Source organism: Durio zibethinus, chromosome 11 (assembly GCF_047325235.1).
Source record: "Durio zibethinus cultivar Kanyao isolate XHJ-2024 chromosome 11, ASM4732523v1, whole genome shotgun sequence".
Lineage (NCBI taxonomy): Eukaryota > Viridiplantae > Streptophyta > Magnoliopsida > Malvales > Malvaceae > Durio > Durio zibethinus.
In genome coordinates, this window is record NC_143172.1 from 7,325,879 (window position 1) to 7,342,966 (window position 17,088).

At 31.9% G+C, this 17,088-nt stretch overlaps 2 protein-coding genes and 1 pseudogene across 5 annotated transcripts; 1 reads left to right on the plus strand and 2 right to left on the minus strand.

Annotated features, from left to right (window-relative positions):
• The first annotated feature begins 451 nt into the window (after nt 1-451).
• LOC111291078 (reticulon-like protein B3) lies at nt 452-2,596 on the plus strand. The gene is made up of 5 exons (XM_022882657.2): nt 452-774; nt 1,331-1,511; nt 1,597-1,738; nt 1,901-1,970; nt 2,076-2,596. Exons 1-5 carry the CDS (start codon nt 594-596, stop codon nt 2,243-2,245), a joined length of 744 nt encoding a protein of 247 aa, XP_022738392.2. The 5' UTR covers nt 452-593; the 3' UTR covers nt 2,246-2,596.
• Nucleotides 2,597-3,379: 783 nt separating this feature from the next.
• LOC111291079 (F-box protein At5g52880-like) lies at nt 3,380-4,637 on the minus strand (annotated as a pseudogene). Its single transcript, XR_016346289.1, has 3 exons — nt 4,308-4,637; nt 3,626-3,797; nt 3,380-3,517 (listed from the first exon to the last, which is right to left on the minus strand). The product of XR_016346289.1 is annotated as an F-box protein At5g52880-like (transcript).
• Nucleotides 4,638-4,964: 327 nt separating this feature from the next.
• LOC111289584 (uncharacterized) lies at nt 4,965-13,356 on the minus strand. Of its 3 annotated transcripts, none has more exons than XM_022880737.2 (16): nt 12,772-13,356; nt 11,584-11,705; nt 11,399-11,487; nt 11,276-11,317; nt 10,907-11,000; nt 10,583-10,625; nt 10,343-10,443; nt 9,357-9,421; nt 8,585-9,081; nt 8,383-8,470; nt 8,138-8,278; nt 7,206-7,774; nt 6,472-6,607; nt 6,327-6,395; nt 6,088-6,219; nt 4,965-5,521 (listed from the first exon to the last, which is right to left on the minus strand). In XM_022880737.2, exons 1-16 carry the CDS (start codon nt 12,987-12,989, stop codon nt 5,408-5,410), a joined length of 2,520 nt encoding a protein of 839 aa, XP_022736472.2. In that variant the 5' UTR covers nt 12,990-13,356; the 3' UTR covers nt 4,965-5,407. The 3 variants fall into 3 exon arrangements, with proteins under 3 accessions (XP_022736472.2, XP_022736471.2, XP_089624046.1); XM_022880736.2 differs by having other exon boundaries at nt 8,585-9,102; XM_089767920.1 differs by lacking the exon at nt 12,772-13,356 and adding an exon at nt 12,098-12,432.
• Between the last annotated feature and the right edge of the window lie 3,732 nt (nt 13,357-17,088).

Sequence of the window (17,088 nt, forward strand, 5' to 3'; positions counted from 1 at the left end):
AATTTAATATTATATATAGATATTTCAGCAAATAAAATAGAAAAAAAATGATTATACTCAAAATTCTCAATATTTTTTCTTTAAAAAATACATTAATAGTTTTTTATTCATATAGATTGTTAATAATTTGTCAAAAATATGCAAAATATTAATAAATCGATGATGATTACCTTTTAATTAAATTTATTTGAAGTTGTAGTAGCTAATATATCCAGCAAGTTCGGTCAATAATTTTAATTTGTTATTAATTTTAAAATAATTCAATGTTTAATATTAATGTATTTTAATTTTTTAACATCTGAGGAGTTAAAAACGTTAGAAGTGGAAATAGAAATTAGGATTTAGGAAGGACAAAGCAATGAACAATTGGCAGGCCAGAGAGAGAAGGCACATTAAGAAATTACAGGCGCCTGCACTTTCCTCGTTTTCCGTTACACTCGTAAGGCTCGTCCCACCCCGAACCTAAGCTTCGGATTCCCATTCCCCTCCAAAGCTACAAATTTAAACGCCTCGGTTCGCGTCACTTACTGTTCTTTCGCTCTGCAAAATCCCGACACGCCCTCGTATCGCTCCATCAAACGCATAGAGATCTAATGGCCGAGCACGAAGGGACGCTGATGGAGAAGATGGCCGAGAAGATCCACGGCGATTCCTCCTCATCCTCCTCCGATTCTGACGACGACAAGCCCTCTCACGTTGACGCTCACAAATCTAAAGTTTATCGCCTCTTTGGCAGAGAGAAGCCTCTTCATCAAGTCTTAGGCGCTGGAAAACGTACTCACGATATCCAAATCTTAATCTATCTTTTAAGCTTTATCATTTTATTTACTTAGATTCCGCGAAATCATTTTCTCAATTGTTTTTGAGATGTTTTAAATTAACATTAGTTGTTTGCATTAAACGACATGCTCTGTTTTTTTAATTCATTTTTTATCTGACTTCTAAAACTAGGAATTGCCGATGTAATTTATTTCGATCAGATCGATGCTAGTTTTTCAAATCCTACCTTTCCTTACGTGGTTATTTAGCGCAGATACGAAATCTTTCCAAGTAATGATTTCAGCGAATTTGTGTTGATTTTTATGCACTTTTCTTTTCTGTTTATATAATTCGTGAATTGTGAATGCATCATCAATAGTTTTGAATCTATTCTTCATTTCAAGGGAAGTTATGTTGAATTTTTTTAAAATAATAATATTATGAGTAGCTGAATCTTCTTTCGTTCCTCAGTCTATATTTTTTTTGCAAAAGCTTACGGCCAAAGAATCTGTAGCATTCTATTTTTTATTGTTTATTATCATCTTTGTGTTAATTGGATCTTGTTCTGCAGCCGCTGATGTTTTGCTATGGAGGAACAAGAAAATTTCTGGAAGTGTGCTTGGTAGTGCAACAGCGTTGTGGTTTCTCTTTGAAATGCTTGAATACCATCTAATCACTCTTGTTTGCCATATTTTGATAATCCTTCTATCAATCCTTTTCCTCTGGTCTAATGCCTCTAACTTCATCAATGAGTAAGGTTTTCAAGCGTTCTTCTTTTTGTCCTTATGATCGTTTGATTGAATTTTATTGTAACTTATAACTTTGTCGGATATGAAGGTCTCCACCAAACATCCCGGAAGTCTTACTTCCTGAAAAATGTGTCCTTGAAGTTGCATCTGCTCTGAGAATTGAAATTAACCGAGCTCTTGATGTTGTGCGGGACGTTGCATCTGGAAAAGATTTGAAGACGTTTCTTGGTGTATGTTAATATTTGCCTTGATTTCTTTGGTTAATGATTTCGTCTTGCTATCAAAAGAAAACAGTAAACCAGTCCTATCAATACCATTTTTGCATTTAAACGAACTGCCTGCTCCAGGTTAACTAATGTCTCTAGGTGCTGCTTTGCTGTTATATTCTCTAGGTCATTGCTGGATTATGGATTCTGTCAGTTGTGGGAAGTTGTTTTAACTTCTTGACATTGATCTACATAGGTAGGGAATTTGATTATTTTCTCAAGCTTTTACAAAGTAGATTTCTTGACCAAAAAAAAAACCTTTTGGCTATGATAACTGACACCAAATTGACTTTATGGACAGTATTTGTTCTGCTTCACACTGTGCCGGTGTTTTATGAGAAATACGAGGACAAAGTCGATTCATTTTCTGAGAAGGCAATAGTTGAGATCAAGAAGCAGTATGCAGTATTTGATGAGAAGGTTCTGAGTAAGATTCTTAAAGGGCCATTGAAAGGGAAGAAGAAAGATTAAACGACATTAAGTCATTAGGTTTTTGCTGAAATCAATTACTATGGCACCGTGACCTATCCTCTGAGTCCCCGTTTCTACTTTATGTTTTAGCTGCACGCATCCTCATTGACTATGGTTTTCAATGATGCTTAGTTTTAGATCACATGCGTTTGCTTCTTTATTTTTTAATCTATTGACGCCAGCATTGAATTCTTGGCGGTTAGAATATGTTATTTTACCTTGATCTTTACATCTTGTACTGATTTTAAGAATTACAAGAAGTTTTTGCAGATAATTTGTCTGGAATTATAATTACATATAAGTATGCTTTTGGAGTTGTAGCAATCTAAACAATAGGTTTTTTTTTCTCAACTCTACTTATGTTTATAGGATACGCACTCACTGTCACTATCTGAAGAAGATATCACTGATATACAACCATCCATTAAGTACTCCACAACCAGAAACATGTTGAACGTTTAGTCTACAAGAAATGCAAGACCCAAAAGCAGCTATTGAAATTGCAAATACCTGGTGGAGTGAAATAGGCTTAATCTGGACCCTTTCATATTTCAACTCACACTGTTTGTTAGAGCATTTCAGGTTCTTGAGCCAGACAGTTGTCTTGCATGCCCACAATATCCTCTATCGGATATTTATTTCCTTGAAAAAGTGCCTGATATTCAGAATATTATTTGAACAATAGGGCTGGAAAGATGATTTTCAAGTGAAATATTCAAAAGTGTTCAGCAGCAAGCTAGAGAGATTCTGTGAGGTCCATCCCATGAGAAGCCATTTAAAAAGTTTACGACCATTGTTTGCAGCAACAGTTATAATGCATATGGCTCATTAACAAAAGTGATTATGCATATAAAAGTCCACATGCTGCATACCTATATAATGCTACTTTAAAGGTCCCTTTCCAATTAATATGAGTCTGAGAAACCACATTCTCCTCCAGAAACGTACAATCCTCTGTTACGGATCTGCCAACCCACTGCATTTTAGTTCTATCTGCCAAAGACTATGTATATTGCTTGCAATTCCCATGGATGGTTATCATTTACCCCTAAATTCCATGCTCTTCCAATAAAGCAACCAAAGGGAATGGAGGAAGGAGGCCAACTGCTATCTATTACACCTTTAAGTTAGTAAATACATGATAATCATTTGGAAGGCCAGCATCAAAAAGGGAGGAAAAGTTACCAGCAGAAAGTGCTACAGAGATTAAAGATTGTAGATCCAGTAAACTGACTATGTGAACAAGAACATCTGGAGGCAATTGTGCAGACCCTGAAATATATAGGGAGGTAAAATTTGAGTAGTAATTTGACAAAAACAGATACTTGATTAGTTTTCTAAACTTGATACTGTGAAATTCAGTTTGGCATTGAGGGAGACCTATTTCAGAAGTTTATCTTTTTCTTCTCTGTGTGCTTTGCCATGTCTTTTTAGTGCAACCTTTGCCTTCCTAAACTCTGTAACAACCAAACTCTTCTTCTGTTTTGGCAAGGCAGCTTCTGCACTCTGAAGTAGGAGATGAGCTGCTGCAACAGCACTAACTGTCTGCATTCTGAATTTACAACAACCTTCATAAATAAAAGAGAAATCAACCAAAAAAACTATGATGAACTATTATCTGTATGCATGGTATGAAATAATCAACCCAAAACATAGCGTTCCCATTCCATCAATGTGATAGTTTGAAGCAGACTTATCTATCATCCAATTGTCCACACCCTAACCAATAAATACTAGTTCTTTATAGCATGAACAATTGTGAAAGTGTTGATGTAACAATCAACCATTTTGAAAGCCAAATTCCTTCCAAATAGGGCCTATCATTGATTAATAAGAGCTCAATTTATTTCATCATACATGAAAAAACATCGAATTTTGGAATTATTTAGCTACAACAGAGCCAATTTCACATAATTCAAGCTTCCAACTTAATCCAAAATTAACTGGAACAGAATTAATGATTATATAGAGATGGGCTGAAATGTTGAAATTCATAAAGAATACGAACTGGTTAGAGACAGGACAAGAGAAGAGTCGAAAAGACGTTGCAGGGAGGGTTTACCTGGGAAGCAGACGAAAAGAGGAGAGGGTATCTTGAAAGATGAGGGATTGGAGATTCAAGGGAAGTTTGGTATTATAAGCGCCCCCGACTCCAGAATGAAGCTGAGTTCTTTCCATGCTATTGGGTATCGGTAGATCCTCTAAGACACAGCTTTTGGTATCTCTCTGTTGGATTTGACATTTCTTGGATTGCACAGTTTATTCCATCATTTGACGCACAAACATGGGCGACAAGACAAGTTTTTATTGATGCAGGAATTACCAGCTTTTAAGAACAAAAATGACCACAGGGACAGACACCCGCTAGTTAAAAGAAAGTCGAGACGTGACTTCGCTATTTTACCGTCTGTCTTTGCCTACGGTTAAATTTATAGTGATCGAGTCCGTTTACGGTTTACACAATGAAAAGTCAAAAGCTTGTTTCTATATATATATATATATATATATATTACGGATGTGAAATTTTTTTTTAAAATTAACGAAAATAAATATATTTATTTATTACATTTTAAAAATATCATTTGCTATTTTAAATTATTTATAAAAATGAATATTATAATCAATTAATAATTCTACCCGGTGTTAGCTTTAATTAACTAAATTTTAACCCAATTCATATATTAATATTAATAAAAATTTGAAACAAAGTGAAAATAAGTGAAGCAAAAAAACAAGTTTTATCATTATACAAATGCTAGTGTAGAGAATATATTCAAACAAAACAATCCAATATAAACTCCTCCCTGATTTTGAAAGTTGAAACCCTTAATGCATTTCGAAATGCCAGACATTCACAGAAGAACACAACTAAAAATACCCAAAGATTGGTGGCAAATGGTTCATGGAAGAACCCTCTTCTAAGCATGATATACAAATGCCAGATGTATACTTTAAAATGTATTTCACACAAACCCTACAACAGCTCTGTGGTATTGGTCAGCATTTCTTTGTACAAGGATCCCATGCCAAAGCTTTCCATCTTGATGCTACCCCATTTACGACTGTATTTTTGTTGAAGGGGCTTTCGGTATCACCAAATTTTCACATCTCTTCACATACAACTCTTTTGTTGAAGTTCATAAGATGCCTGCTTTCTACAATCTAAAGGAAGTAAGTTAACTGTTGCTTCTTCCTTGAACCTCCTTCTCCATACAAATCATTCCATTGCTTCAGCTCGGCCATTATTGATCCTTCAGAAGCAAAGCTGGCAGCAACCTACATTGTAGCATTTACAATAAGTTTTTGAGCATAACAAGGCAATTCTATTATAAAAAAAAATATGGTTCTAAAAGTTCATTTTGTGACATATTAGTTCAAACTTTATAAGCCTGAAGATTATGCTAACAGTTTTGGGTTAGACTAGTCAGACAATCAATTATGTTTCAGTCATCACTAAGTTCAGTATCCGACCTGTGAAGATAAGTGAAAAATTAATAGAGTTACAGCCTGAAGAAAGTCATGGGCAATGCATAGAGCTAGATTGTGTAGTATAGTCCAGTGACCACTAGAATTAAGGTTCAGAAAAATCTCTTTTCATTTTCAATTAGAGGTAATTTCAACTTAATAGCAGAATAATCTCCAAGGAAAACTTTTGAACCAGCAATATTGCTCTTGGATAACTAGCAAAACAATCTGCATTCCAGTTTTCACTTTAAAATCTAGATGGACTAAGATCTGACTAATCAAATACAGTTTTTAAACACCACATGTGCTGATTAATGGCAGTGACATGCAAATATGCCAAAGTGACAAACTGACAGGAAACTATGACTAGAATTTACCTGATTCTTCGCTTTTCTCATATCTTCCATGTTTAAAGGCCTCAAAGTAATTGCTCCTTCCTCCTTATTCTCTTCTTTTGTCACTGAATCATCTTCTGAACTCTTGCCTGCTTCTTCTCTCCTCTTCTTTTCCTATAGAAAGTTATTGAAAACAGAAATTAGTAAGATACATTGTCCACACGTACTAGTAACACGAAGATAATGCTTGAATGACAACGTATTAGAAAAAGATTTAGTACCAGATCCTTCAACCTCTCCTGCTTTATCAACTCCCTAACAGGTCGATAAGCTGCTGTCACGCACAAGTTCTGTTCCCGGTAGTTAATGCCGTCAGTAAATAACAGTTAAATATAAATGATAAATGCTATGAGTTAAAAGACAAACCTTGAGATCACTTCCGCTATATCCTTCTGTCATGGTCGCGAGCTCCTTAAAGTCCAGATCTTCAACTTTCTCTTTTGCCAGTAGAGTTCTCAAAATCATTTCCCTACTCTCAATGGATGGAAGGCCAACCATAATTCTGATCAAAATGGAAAGCACACGAGTAAGATAAGATGTTCAGTCATATTGACTTGTCAGCAAGTTAGTCCATGATTGCATGCATAAAAAAACTGTGGACTTCCTTGTTAATTGTAATAGTACCAATCAAATGTCACGAAATCCTTGATAAGAAACAAACATAGAATGTCAAGAATAAGTCAAGAAAAAGGTACATAAATATGAACTCCACATGAATATTAATTCAAAGAAGTAAGCATTAAGAATGATGGAGGAGATTCTCCCAAACAATATTTCAGAAACCTTGACTGAGTGAAAGAGTTACTCAAAGCTATTAGCTCAAAGGCTAATCAATGAGTGCACAAGGGGGTCAAATATTGTTGATAGAGAGGTCAAGTCTAAGGTAAATTATGTGCTTCAAAAGGGGAGACTAAGGTACTCAAAGCAAAAATGTTTCAAGGACAAGGAACCAAGCAGAGTAAGCTAAATATTCTTTGGGTAAAGATAACAGCTCGCTGCTAGTTGATGGCGAATGCAAAAATGATCAGAAAATTAACCAATCACATAGTTAGACAGAATACAAGGATAATATCGATAGTGAAATGACTATGGAAATATACCTGCGCTCAAAACGCCTAATTATTGCCTCATCAAGGTCGAATGGCCTGTTGGTTGCAGCAAGGACAAGAATTCGCTCACCAGCTTTGGTCAATAGACCATCCCAATGTGTCATGAACTCATTCTTAATTTTCCGCATAGCCTCATGCTCCCCAACTCTAGTCCTCTGCCCCAGCATGCTATCAACCTCATCCACAAAAATTATAGTTGGCGCAACCTTTGCTGCTACTGTAAATAAAGCTCTCACATTCTTTTCATCTTCTCCAAACCATTTTGACGTGATGGTGGACATGGAGACATTAATGAAACTTGCTCCAGCTTCATTCGCAATGGCCTTTGCTAGCATTGTTTTCCCTGTACCAGGAGGCCCAAAGAGTAATATACCTCTACAAGGCTTCAGAAGCCCCCCTTTGAAGAGATCTGGCCTTCGCAGAGGGAGCATGACCAGCTCTTGAAGTGATTCTTTGGTCTCATCCAAAGCACCAATATCAGCAAATGTCACTCCAATCTCATTTGCAGGGATAACCTCTGGCCTTATTCTTTTCTCAAATTCATTATCAGGAGCAACTTCCTGCAAGGACGTTATATCTGTAGTAAGAAAAAACCTTAAAGCACTGAAGGAAAAAGACACCAGAGAAAGGTAATGGACATGAACTATGTGAGCTGTCAAGACTTTTGAAATGACACAAATGCATTTATAATTACTCTGTCCATTACAGCATGTATCATGCTAAAAGGGGAAAATAAGAATAAACTTGATATAATCAATATGATGATCATCTTTCTGGTATTGGTTTCTTTCCTTTGAGCTATATAGTTTTTGAAGTATTGAGGTAATTGTTTATATCCTTGAATTATGTAAGCATCATAGCAACATTTCTTTCAATCATATTCATCTCAATTTTCACTTAATTGTCAAAGGACATCAGCTTACAGGTGCTTTTGGCGCTGGTGGGTTCTCTCCATCCTTCTTCACAGCAGGAATGGACTTCTCAGTCTCACTTTTGCTTTCAGAGGCAGGTTTGTCAGATTTTGATTCAGTTTTGGCACCTACAGCCTCATCACCTTCATTTTCCTAAGGTTAACAAAGAGGGGTAAATTGTTAATCCACAAGTATAAAGTGACCCAGATCTTTAATACTTGATTTCTTCCAAAGAAAAACTAGCATTAGTGAAAAACCTTGGCAGATTCAGCATTTGTCTCTAATTTTAAGGTATCCTTCCCACAACTTTTTCCTTCCTGGAATATATTCAGTCCATGGGACAAGCTGCACCAGAGCCAGAACACTTATAGTGAGCTATTTACAGATTTTCGAAAAAGGGAAGAAGAAAAATGCTTGGAAAGAAGCTTATGTCAAGATCAAATAATAATTAATGTCTACCTCTTGGATGATATAACAAGCTTGCCATTTCGGTATTCTGGATCCTTATTGTTCATCAAGTGATAAGAGATTGCCGATACCACAATTTCTTCAATATAATTACTTAGGACCATAGTGTCTGCTTGACAGATAGAACCCAAATCATCACATTCAAGGTCATTTGCTGCAAGTACCTCAGCAATGTGGTTTCTGTTATCTTGAATTTGGAGCACCTTCATGTCCTTTTCCAGTTTGGCTTTCCAGCTATCAAGATGAGTTTTATCTTCAGGTGGTTTTATCTCAATATTGTATGGGAACAATACTGAGAGCCTCTCATCCACCTCCCTGCAATCATCTTCGGGGTCCAAAATCCTGGAACCAAGTATCAACACTGAACCCGAAAGTTTGTTCAACAATTTTTGAAACAGATTATAAAAGTGTTGTGATTGGAGGAGGAGCTTCTCTACATCCCTCAGGTATAAGACGATGGAACCAGTTTCTGATACTGAAACCAGTACCTGCAAGAGAATGAAAATGGCCTTCACTACCATTTAAGTAAATTGAAAGTGGCATGATTAGCAACTGTTTATTTAAATCAACTTTTAGACTCAAATATAGAATTTACGGAGCATATAGATAGTATGGTGTTGACACACAACTTATGTAAACATATAAAAGCATGTGCGCCTGTGCACACACAAGCATTTGCACATGGATTCATTAAAAGAAAGAATCATCTAGAAAGACAATCATGAATGATCTCCAAACTGACTACTTAGTATTTGTGGCATACCTTGTAAAGTGACAGTAGAAAAAGCTTCGGACTGAAACACCAACTGCTCGTGCGCTTGTGGGATGCTAAAAGAAACAAAAAAGACCACCAAAGAATATAAGTCATGTCCTTATGTGTCAAGAAATTGAGTATCACATACATATCCTTCACAACAGCCAGAAGTTTACTGCACGAAGTTTCTAGAAGATTTGCTTCAGTATAAAGGATTGAGTACTCTATCATAGAGTGGAATATAGCAAGAATGTTCTTATTGAGCAGTCACAACATAGACTCTAAAGTGATGTGCAATCCCAAACTAATTCAGTCAACTTCACCTTTGGCAAAATACTGTTTGAGAAGACAGCTCAACAAAATCCAAACTACCAGGTATCAATCCAACCAGGTAAGTAAGAGGAGTTCACTAATTATAATTTAAAAAAAAAAAAAGAAAAGATTTATCGGAAGATAAGAAGCTATGTACACGATATGCTGAAAGCTACAATCAAAGAATAATTCAATTATTTGAAAAAGGTCTATGCAATCAATAAGTTGATTAGGCTTTGCTCCAAAAACTTTAATTTGACATATCATAAGTTTAATGGTTCCAAATACAGACCATTAATAAAGATCATTAAGATTAAATGCAACTTGAGGTTGTATACCCTACAACACAGCAAATGACCAAAGGTTTCTTTCCAACCCCAGCATCTTTCTTAGGACAATTATGGTTCAATTCCAAACCAGAGTTAACACGTCAGCTTATGTGTATTTTATTATGACTCATAGGAAAGTAATTGAGTCACAGGCTCACGGCCAATGTTAAGGTGTTTTTTTTTTTTTTTTAACTTTTTGACTGTAATAAATTGATAATATCATGCATATCTTAAGGTTCACCAAACAGATGCAAAGAAGATTATTCTAGTTGACCTTTTGACTGTAATAAATTGATTATCATACTTATCTTAAGGCTTTCCAAACAGAAGTAAAGAAGAAAAATGAAGGGTAACCTGGATTTATGGGAGCACAATTCGAAGAGATGCTACTCATATCAGATGCAGCTGAGGCATTTCTACGAAGTTTTGGAAGATTGCTTGAACCTTCCACAGCCCTGCAAATGTATGAAGGAAAAGGTTATAGGGGATATCTCACCTCTGGTCCAGCAGGAACAACCAGCCCGCTAAACACAATAAACACTTTATATTCTTCTACCATGCAAATGGAAAAAATTGAAGGATAAAAGAGATTACCTGGAAGTAATATCAATAGCACTTGCCTGTCGACGTAATGTGCCTGTAAGAAAAATCTTGATTAAAACTACATTGAAAGAAATGGTCGAACTGAACCAAAAAAAAAAGAAATGGTTAAAAAATGAAGAAAAGATTAGGATGGCAATTGAATATTAAATTCAAGAAGGTTCTCTAGCATAATCATGATGACTAGTCAAAAATAAAATCACAAACACAACCGTCTAAGCAGGCTTCTACATTGCAGAGAATCAAAATGAAGAAGTATGAAACCTAAGGAGGCAAAATTCTTCAGTTAACAAATAGTTTAACACGTTGAAAGAATACCACTTGTTTCTTCTCTTGGCGAAAGAAGCGAAAAGGAGCTAAACAAGCTGTTCATTCGCTCTAAAGTCATCTCTGAGATTGACCTCTTGAAAGACTGCAAAAGATGCAGCTAAATTAGGTTTTCATAATTACCACCAAAAACAAATTTAGAGCTAATAAGTTTTCTTTTAAGGATGTGAAACAGCATGGTAGATATTATCTTTAGTAGAAATTAATAAGATTGAAGTAACTCAAGAAAGGCACGTCTAAGGGTATAACTTGTTTAACCTTCATCCCCCACACTCAATTTCACAATCAACTCAAACCCAACTATGCTCAAAGCATGAACGCAGTTATTAAAAGAACACACAAAAAAAAAAAAGAACTTACAGTTACAGGTTCAGTCTTGGTACAACCATATTTGCTCTGCATCTGTGGAAAGATAATCATAGAAAGAATAAGTAGGATTCCATGGCAGTTGAAACTTTAAGACAATAAAAGTTGTCTATTAACCTTGAGAGAAAAATCAGTAATGTCCAAAAGCAGTAGCTTTGATTCAAAGTAATGGGCCAAAGCCTTGGCAAGCATTTGCTGGTAAAGTTCTTCAAAAGATTAAAAAGCAACCCATTAGGTTAAAAATGAACTCCAAAAGATGAATATCTTAATGTAGAACTAGAGACACAATTCCAGAAACATACCAGCGGGCCCTGAGAGCAAAATAGCTCTGCTGACAGGAGAAAGGTTCCTTGTGTGCCTAGAAACATCACTGTGTTTTAATTGGACATATGCGGCACTTGTCAATAACTCCCGAGTTCTCTCACTGCATTAACCAAAATAAGAAGGAAGAGTAAATTTATGAAACTATTATAGAGCTTTGCCTTAAAATTAATACTTGATATATTATGGAAACCAGGTACCTCACACAAAAATTGAAAGGGACTGGAATGAATTCCTTAAACTTTTAGTAGTAAATGTTTTAGCATAGAGTAATTATTTAGATTGCTTGAAAGCTATGAAATGTAAATGAACTTGATTAACATGCAAATAAAACTAAACAGCCTAGCTGCAGTCATTAAGGAGTAGAAATCCCTCAAAATAAAAATGAAAAAAAAAAAGGACTATTTGAAGCCAGAGCAAAAATGCAGCTTTCATGGAGTTCAAGATCTAAGACTGTCCAAAAATCATTAAATAAATGTTCGCATGTTCAAATACCGGACATTATCATGTTGAAGAATCAATATAGTATCTCAGTCTGCCAAACTTTCTTGATATCATAGAAAATAAATATTCTACACCCTCCAGAGGAACAAAAAATGAAAACAGATTCCATAGGCCGTATATGATCCAAAATTATACATCTATAGGGAAAAAATATATCTAGGAGCTTGAACTCAGGAAAATAAAAACCAAATGAAGCCTCTTCCTTTAACCTAGCTGGGCAAAAGGATAAACCAGTTAATCACAATTCAGGAAGAAAGGGTTTAACTCCCACCAGCCGCAAAACAAAATAATACAAATAAAAGGAAATGTGAAAAATAAAAGACGACGGGTGTTAATTGTTGTTAGAAGCATGTGAAAATACTCCATACCAGACCATGCACATGGTGATTAATTCATACCAAAACCAACAACTTTTTGTTCTCTTCCTTCTATAGTTGACTGGCTACCACCACCAATATCAAACACAAGAACAAATAATGGCACAAATCTATTATCCTTTACGGTCATTTAAAAAAAAGAAAAAAAAAAACAAATCTTTATTTCTCAAGATTTTCTAGCCACCTAAATAATTGTCAAACCAAAATCTAATGCAAAATCATGTAATGAAAAAACAATCTAAAACAAAGGGGAAAAAAAGCAGCAACAAGGACCCATTATAGGCTTACCTAAGGTAATAAGGAAAGTCATCAAAGGTGACCTCGCTAAGCTTTCCATCTACAACCTGTCTCATAAGTTCCTGCTCAATCTTCTCCCCTGTAATACCATCACCTGCAGAAGTTTTGCCAGCCCATTTGCTCACAGTTTGGCCTGAAGCCAATCCAAGACCTACCCCAACGCCAACCCCAACACTTAAAGCTGACAATAATATCCCCTTTTGCTCCATCTTTGCTCTATCGAACCAAAGAGCCTTCTTTCCCCTTCTAAACCAGAAAAAAAAAAAAAAAAAAGAAAAGAAAACCTTCACCTTGCTTCTTCCTCTTTTGTTCTTAATCTGATCAACCTATAAAAAAGCATGAAACTTTGTGCTATCTTGGCATAAAATAACAACTACTTCGAAATATGTATAGAAAAAATAAGTAGGCAAAGATTCAAAGAGAAAAAAAATGGATGGGAGAGGGAGATTCAAAGAAGAAAAAAGAAAATGGGGTTGTTGGAAATTGAAGAATAGAATGAATTTAGTTATATGTATAATATTAGCCCGAATACAAAATTGGTATAAGGGGTTTTAACAGGTAAACGACTAAGCTATTAGCTTTGCGATCTGACCCTCTTCAACTATTTATAGCATGCTATAATATTAATGGACGTTAAAGGCTTTCCCGGGAAAAAGAAGAAGAAAATTTTTACTTTGCTTTTTAACCTACCGGTGACCGTCGAATCTGGGTTTCCCTCCTTTTCTGTTTGTCTTTTTCAATTTTTTTTTTCTTTTTATTGTCTTTTTGGTCGGCTGTCTTTTCTCCTTCCTTTTCTTTTGGCTAACCATATTTTAGAATTTTATATTTTGGTTGTAATGATGTTTCCAAGTTTTACATGTTATCTTTTAAGAATTAATCAAAATTTGAACTGTCATATCTTATACATAGCATCAAATTTTATTTTTAATTTTATATATTATTATGTCAATAAATGGATTGTCTATAAATGGTTTTGAACTGTCAATTTAAAAATTATTTTCAGAAAAAAAAAAAAGAAACTCTCCGACATTTGCCTTTACAGGTTAATCACTTATTATATTGACAAAAATTCATAAATTTGATATATACATATATATATATATAGTATTTTATGAGAAATTAAAAGTATATAGTATTTACGGATCCTTTCCTATGAACATAAAATTAAAAATAACAGTAAAGATCAAATCAATTATTATAATTTTGAGATTGATTATTATAACGATAAATTTAAAATCAATAGTAAAAATACACATTAAATGCAAACATAACAATAGTGATTAGATGCATTGTAATGAGAAGATAAATTATTATTAAAAATATTATATTAAAATTTATATAAAAAAATTTTAAAATATAAAATAATGTTTTTTATTTTTAATATAAAAGTAATTTTTTTTAATTTATTATATAATAATAAATTTTATTTTTCATATTAAATTTAAAAAATATTTAATAATGTCTTAAATTAAAAATATAAAAAATGAAGTTGGCTATGAAATACCAAGGATAAAAGTAAGAAAAAAAATACTTTTAAAGTAATGTTTGGTGTGGGATGATTACTTTAAAAATCATGGTGATCTACACATGAAAATAAGATCACTATATTTGTTAAGCACTTGATTATCTTATAGTGTCAATGATTATAGATCACCAAGAGTTATTAGATCATTATCTTGAAAAGTGATTTAATTTTCATACAAAAGGGTAAAAAACTTTTATCATTAAAATAGAGTGATATGTAAAATTAACAATAGTTAATTTTACTCATTTAATATGTAAATTAAAATCTTGCTACATTTTAAAATTGTAATTATTTTATATTATAAGTTTTTATATTTTCAAACTAATATTCATTATAACAAGTTCAAAACAATTTGTACATTTTTAAATTTTTTTTAAATATTTTATATATAATCTATTTTTTTCTTTTATTATGAATTTAATAGATTTATTTTATTTTTTAATTTAAATATATTTCATAGCAATTTATATTATAAAAATAAATTTACTTATCAATAAATATATTTATTAATTTAATAATTTAATTATATTTTATTATAAAATAAATAAATATTAGTAATATTTTATAAATTATTATCTTTAAATGATCCTAAAATTATTAATTTATATAACTATTATTATATATATGATTAATTTTTGTACCTCTAAATAAAATAATGTTTAAATTTTAATAATACTAAATATAATAATATTTAATTTTTAATAATTAATTATTATTAATCAAATAAAAAATTTTCAAATTATAAGTGTTAGGATTATTTCAAAAATTAAACCTACTTATATGACCTCCCTCCGGATGATTCTTTCTCCAATTGGCTAATAAAAGTGCGGGTCAATGAAATACCAACTGTGCTGCATCGAAGGGGAGCTAACTGACTGCACAAAGTGAGTAACGCCAAAATATGGTTCAATCGTGCCGCACTAACAGCTTTAATACGAGATTTAAGATTCTATTTGAATAGATGATGAGAATAAAAATAATAATAATAATAATTATTATTATTATTATAATTAAAAAATTTAAATAAAAATTGATATTTAAATTTGATAATGTGATAAATTTAATTATATCATATAAAAAATATGAAATTCAAACCTAGATTAAGTATGTTGAATAGTGACATATATAGCCTGTACCAAAATTAAATGAAGTCTTTTGTTTCAAATAAAGTTGTGTTAATAAAAAAAAAAAAAGGTTTTTTTATGGTTTAAATAAAATTTTTTATGAAATTAAAATAATCTCAGTTAATAAGTTAGTTCACTTGGCTTAATTCTATTTTATTGTAACAGTTAAAAAATTTTGATTTGAATGGTCACAAGATTATGATCAAATAAAATGATATTATAAATATGATCAAATTAAATAATATTATTTTATATTTTATTTAATATATATAAAGATTAAGTTAAGATAAATTTCATTTATTGATTAATATTATCCTTTCTCAAATTTTATAAAATTTAAATTATTAATATAATTTTAAGAATATAATAAAATATATAAATCTAATTCCCTAAATTAAATATAATGCTTTTCACTTTGAAACAATTAAATTATTTTATATATAAAAAAAACTATTTGCAATTTCCAAATAACAATATTCATGTTTTCAAGAAATTTACATTTTTTTCCTTTTATAAGTGGGAGAATTTAATTCCAATTTCACATAAGCTAAAATAAAAAAAATATTTATAAACTTTATCATTTTATTTATATAAAATTTTATATTTTTATTACACCTAAATAAATTCTTAAATATTAATTCACATCTAAAATAAAATACTTAATTTTTAACTTGTATGCAAATAAATTTTTAATTTTTAATTAATACCTAAATAAAATCTTAATATAAATTAATTTTTCATTTAAAATAAAAATTTATTTGAATACAATCAAAATATAAAAGTTTATGTATGTACAATAAAAAAATTAAAATAATTCATGAGCTTGGCTTGTTTAAAAAAATTAGAATAATTCACCAGTTTTTTAATATTTTAATTAGTAAAATATGATAATAATTTATTAATTTATGTAAATAATAATAATTTTTTATGTTATTATTACTATTATTATTTGAGTTAAATTAGAAAAAATGTTGATTTATGGACCTAAAACCATGCATGTACTTTTATCATATTATTCAACAATTAATGATCCTTTTTACCTTTGTGATTAATAATAATACCAAGCAGTAGTATTTTTCTTTCCGTCCCCATTGCTTTATAGTGCAGCATATGCACTCTTTATCGAAAAGGTCGAATTCGCAAATTGCACGTTTCAATTTGCCTTTGAGAAATTTATTGCTTTTTGCTCTCTTTTCCTTTTCTTTTTCCACTACACGACCAAATTGAGGCGGCTGCGGCCTACAAGAGAAAGTCTCCCATTTTATTACACTCAAACCATTATTATTTATGGGCTTCATGGTAAACATCTATTTATTTTAATTTTAAATTTATTATTTATTTTATCTTTATATTTAGTTAATTGAAAAAAATATGTGATTGTCATAAATTGTTATGTAATAAAACCTTCGCAATTTTGTCATCTATTTTTTTTTTTTGAATATTCTTTTATATTGTCGTAGCATTGCATGAAAAAATTTATCAGGTATAATTACATTAAAAGCACTTTTACGTTGAATTTGTCTTATAAATCTCATTTTTCCTTCCATTAAATTGGAATATAAAAACTCACAAATGTAAATAAAAATGTAAATTGGAGTCTCAAATATTAAATTCAATGACTACTTATTATTAGAATTTTTTTTCATATAAAAAGCCAAG

Excerpts from the sequence above, each read along its gene's own strand:
- LOC111291078 (XM_022882657.2), top strand. The coding sequence starts at position 594 with ATGGCCGAGCACGAAGGGACGCTGATGGAGAAGATGGCCGAGAAGATC. Across the intron at positions 775-1,330 it reads AGTCTTAGGCGCTGGAAAAC|CCGCTGATGTTTTGCTATGG; the intron begins GTACTCACGATA and ends CTTGTTCTGCAG. Across the intron at positions 1,971-2,075 it reads CTTGACATTGATCTACATAG|TATTTGTTCTGCTTCACACT; the intron begins GTAGGGAATTTG and ends CTTTATGGACAG.
- LOC111289584 (XM_022880736.2), bottom strand. The coding sequence starts at position 12,989 with ATGGAGCAAAAGGGGATATTATTGTCAGCTTTAAGTGTTGGGGTTGGC. Across the intron at positions 11,488-11,583 it reads TTTGCTCTCAGGGCCCGCTG|AACTTTACCAGCAAATGCTT; the intron begins GTATGTTTCTGG and ends AATCTTTTGAAG. Across the intron at positions 11,318-11,398 it reads TTACTGATTTTTCTCTCAAG|ATGCAGAGCAAATATGGTTG; the intron begins GTTAATAGACAA and ends ATCTTTCCACAG.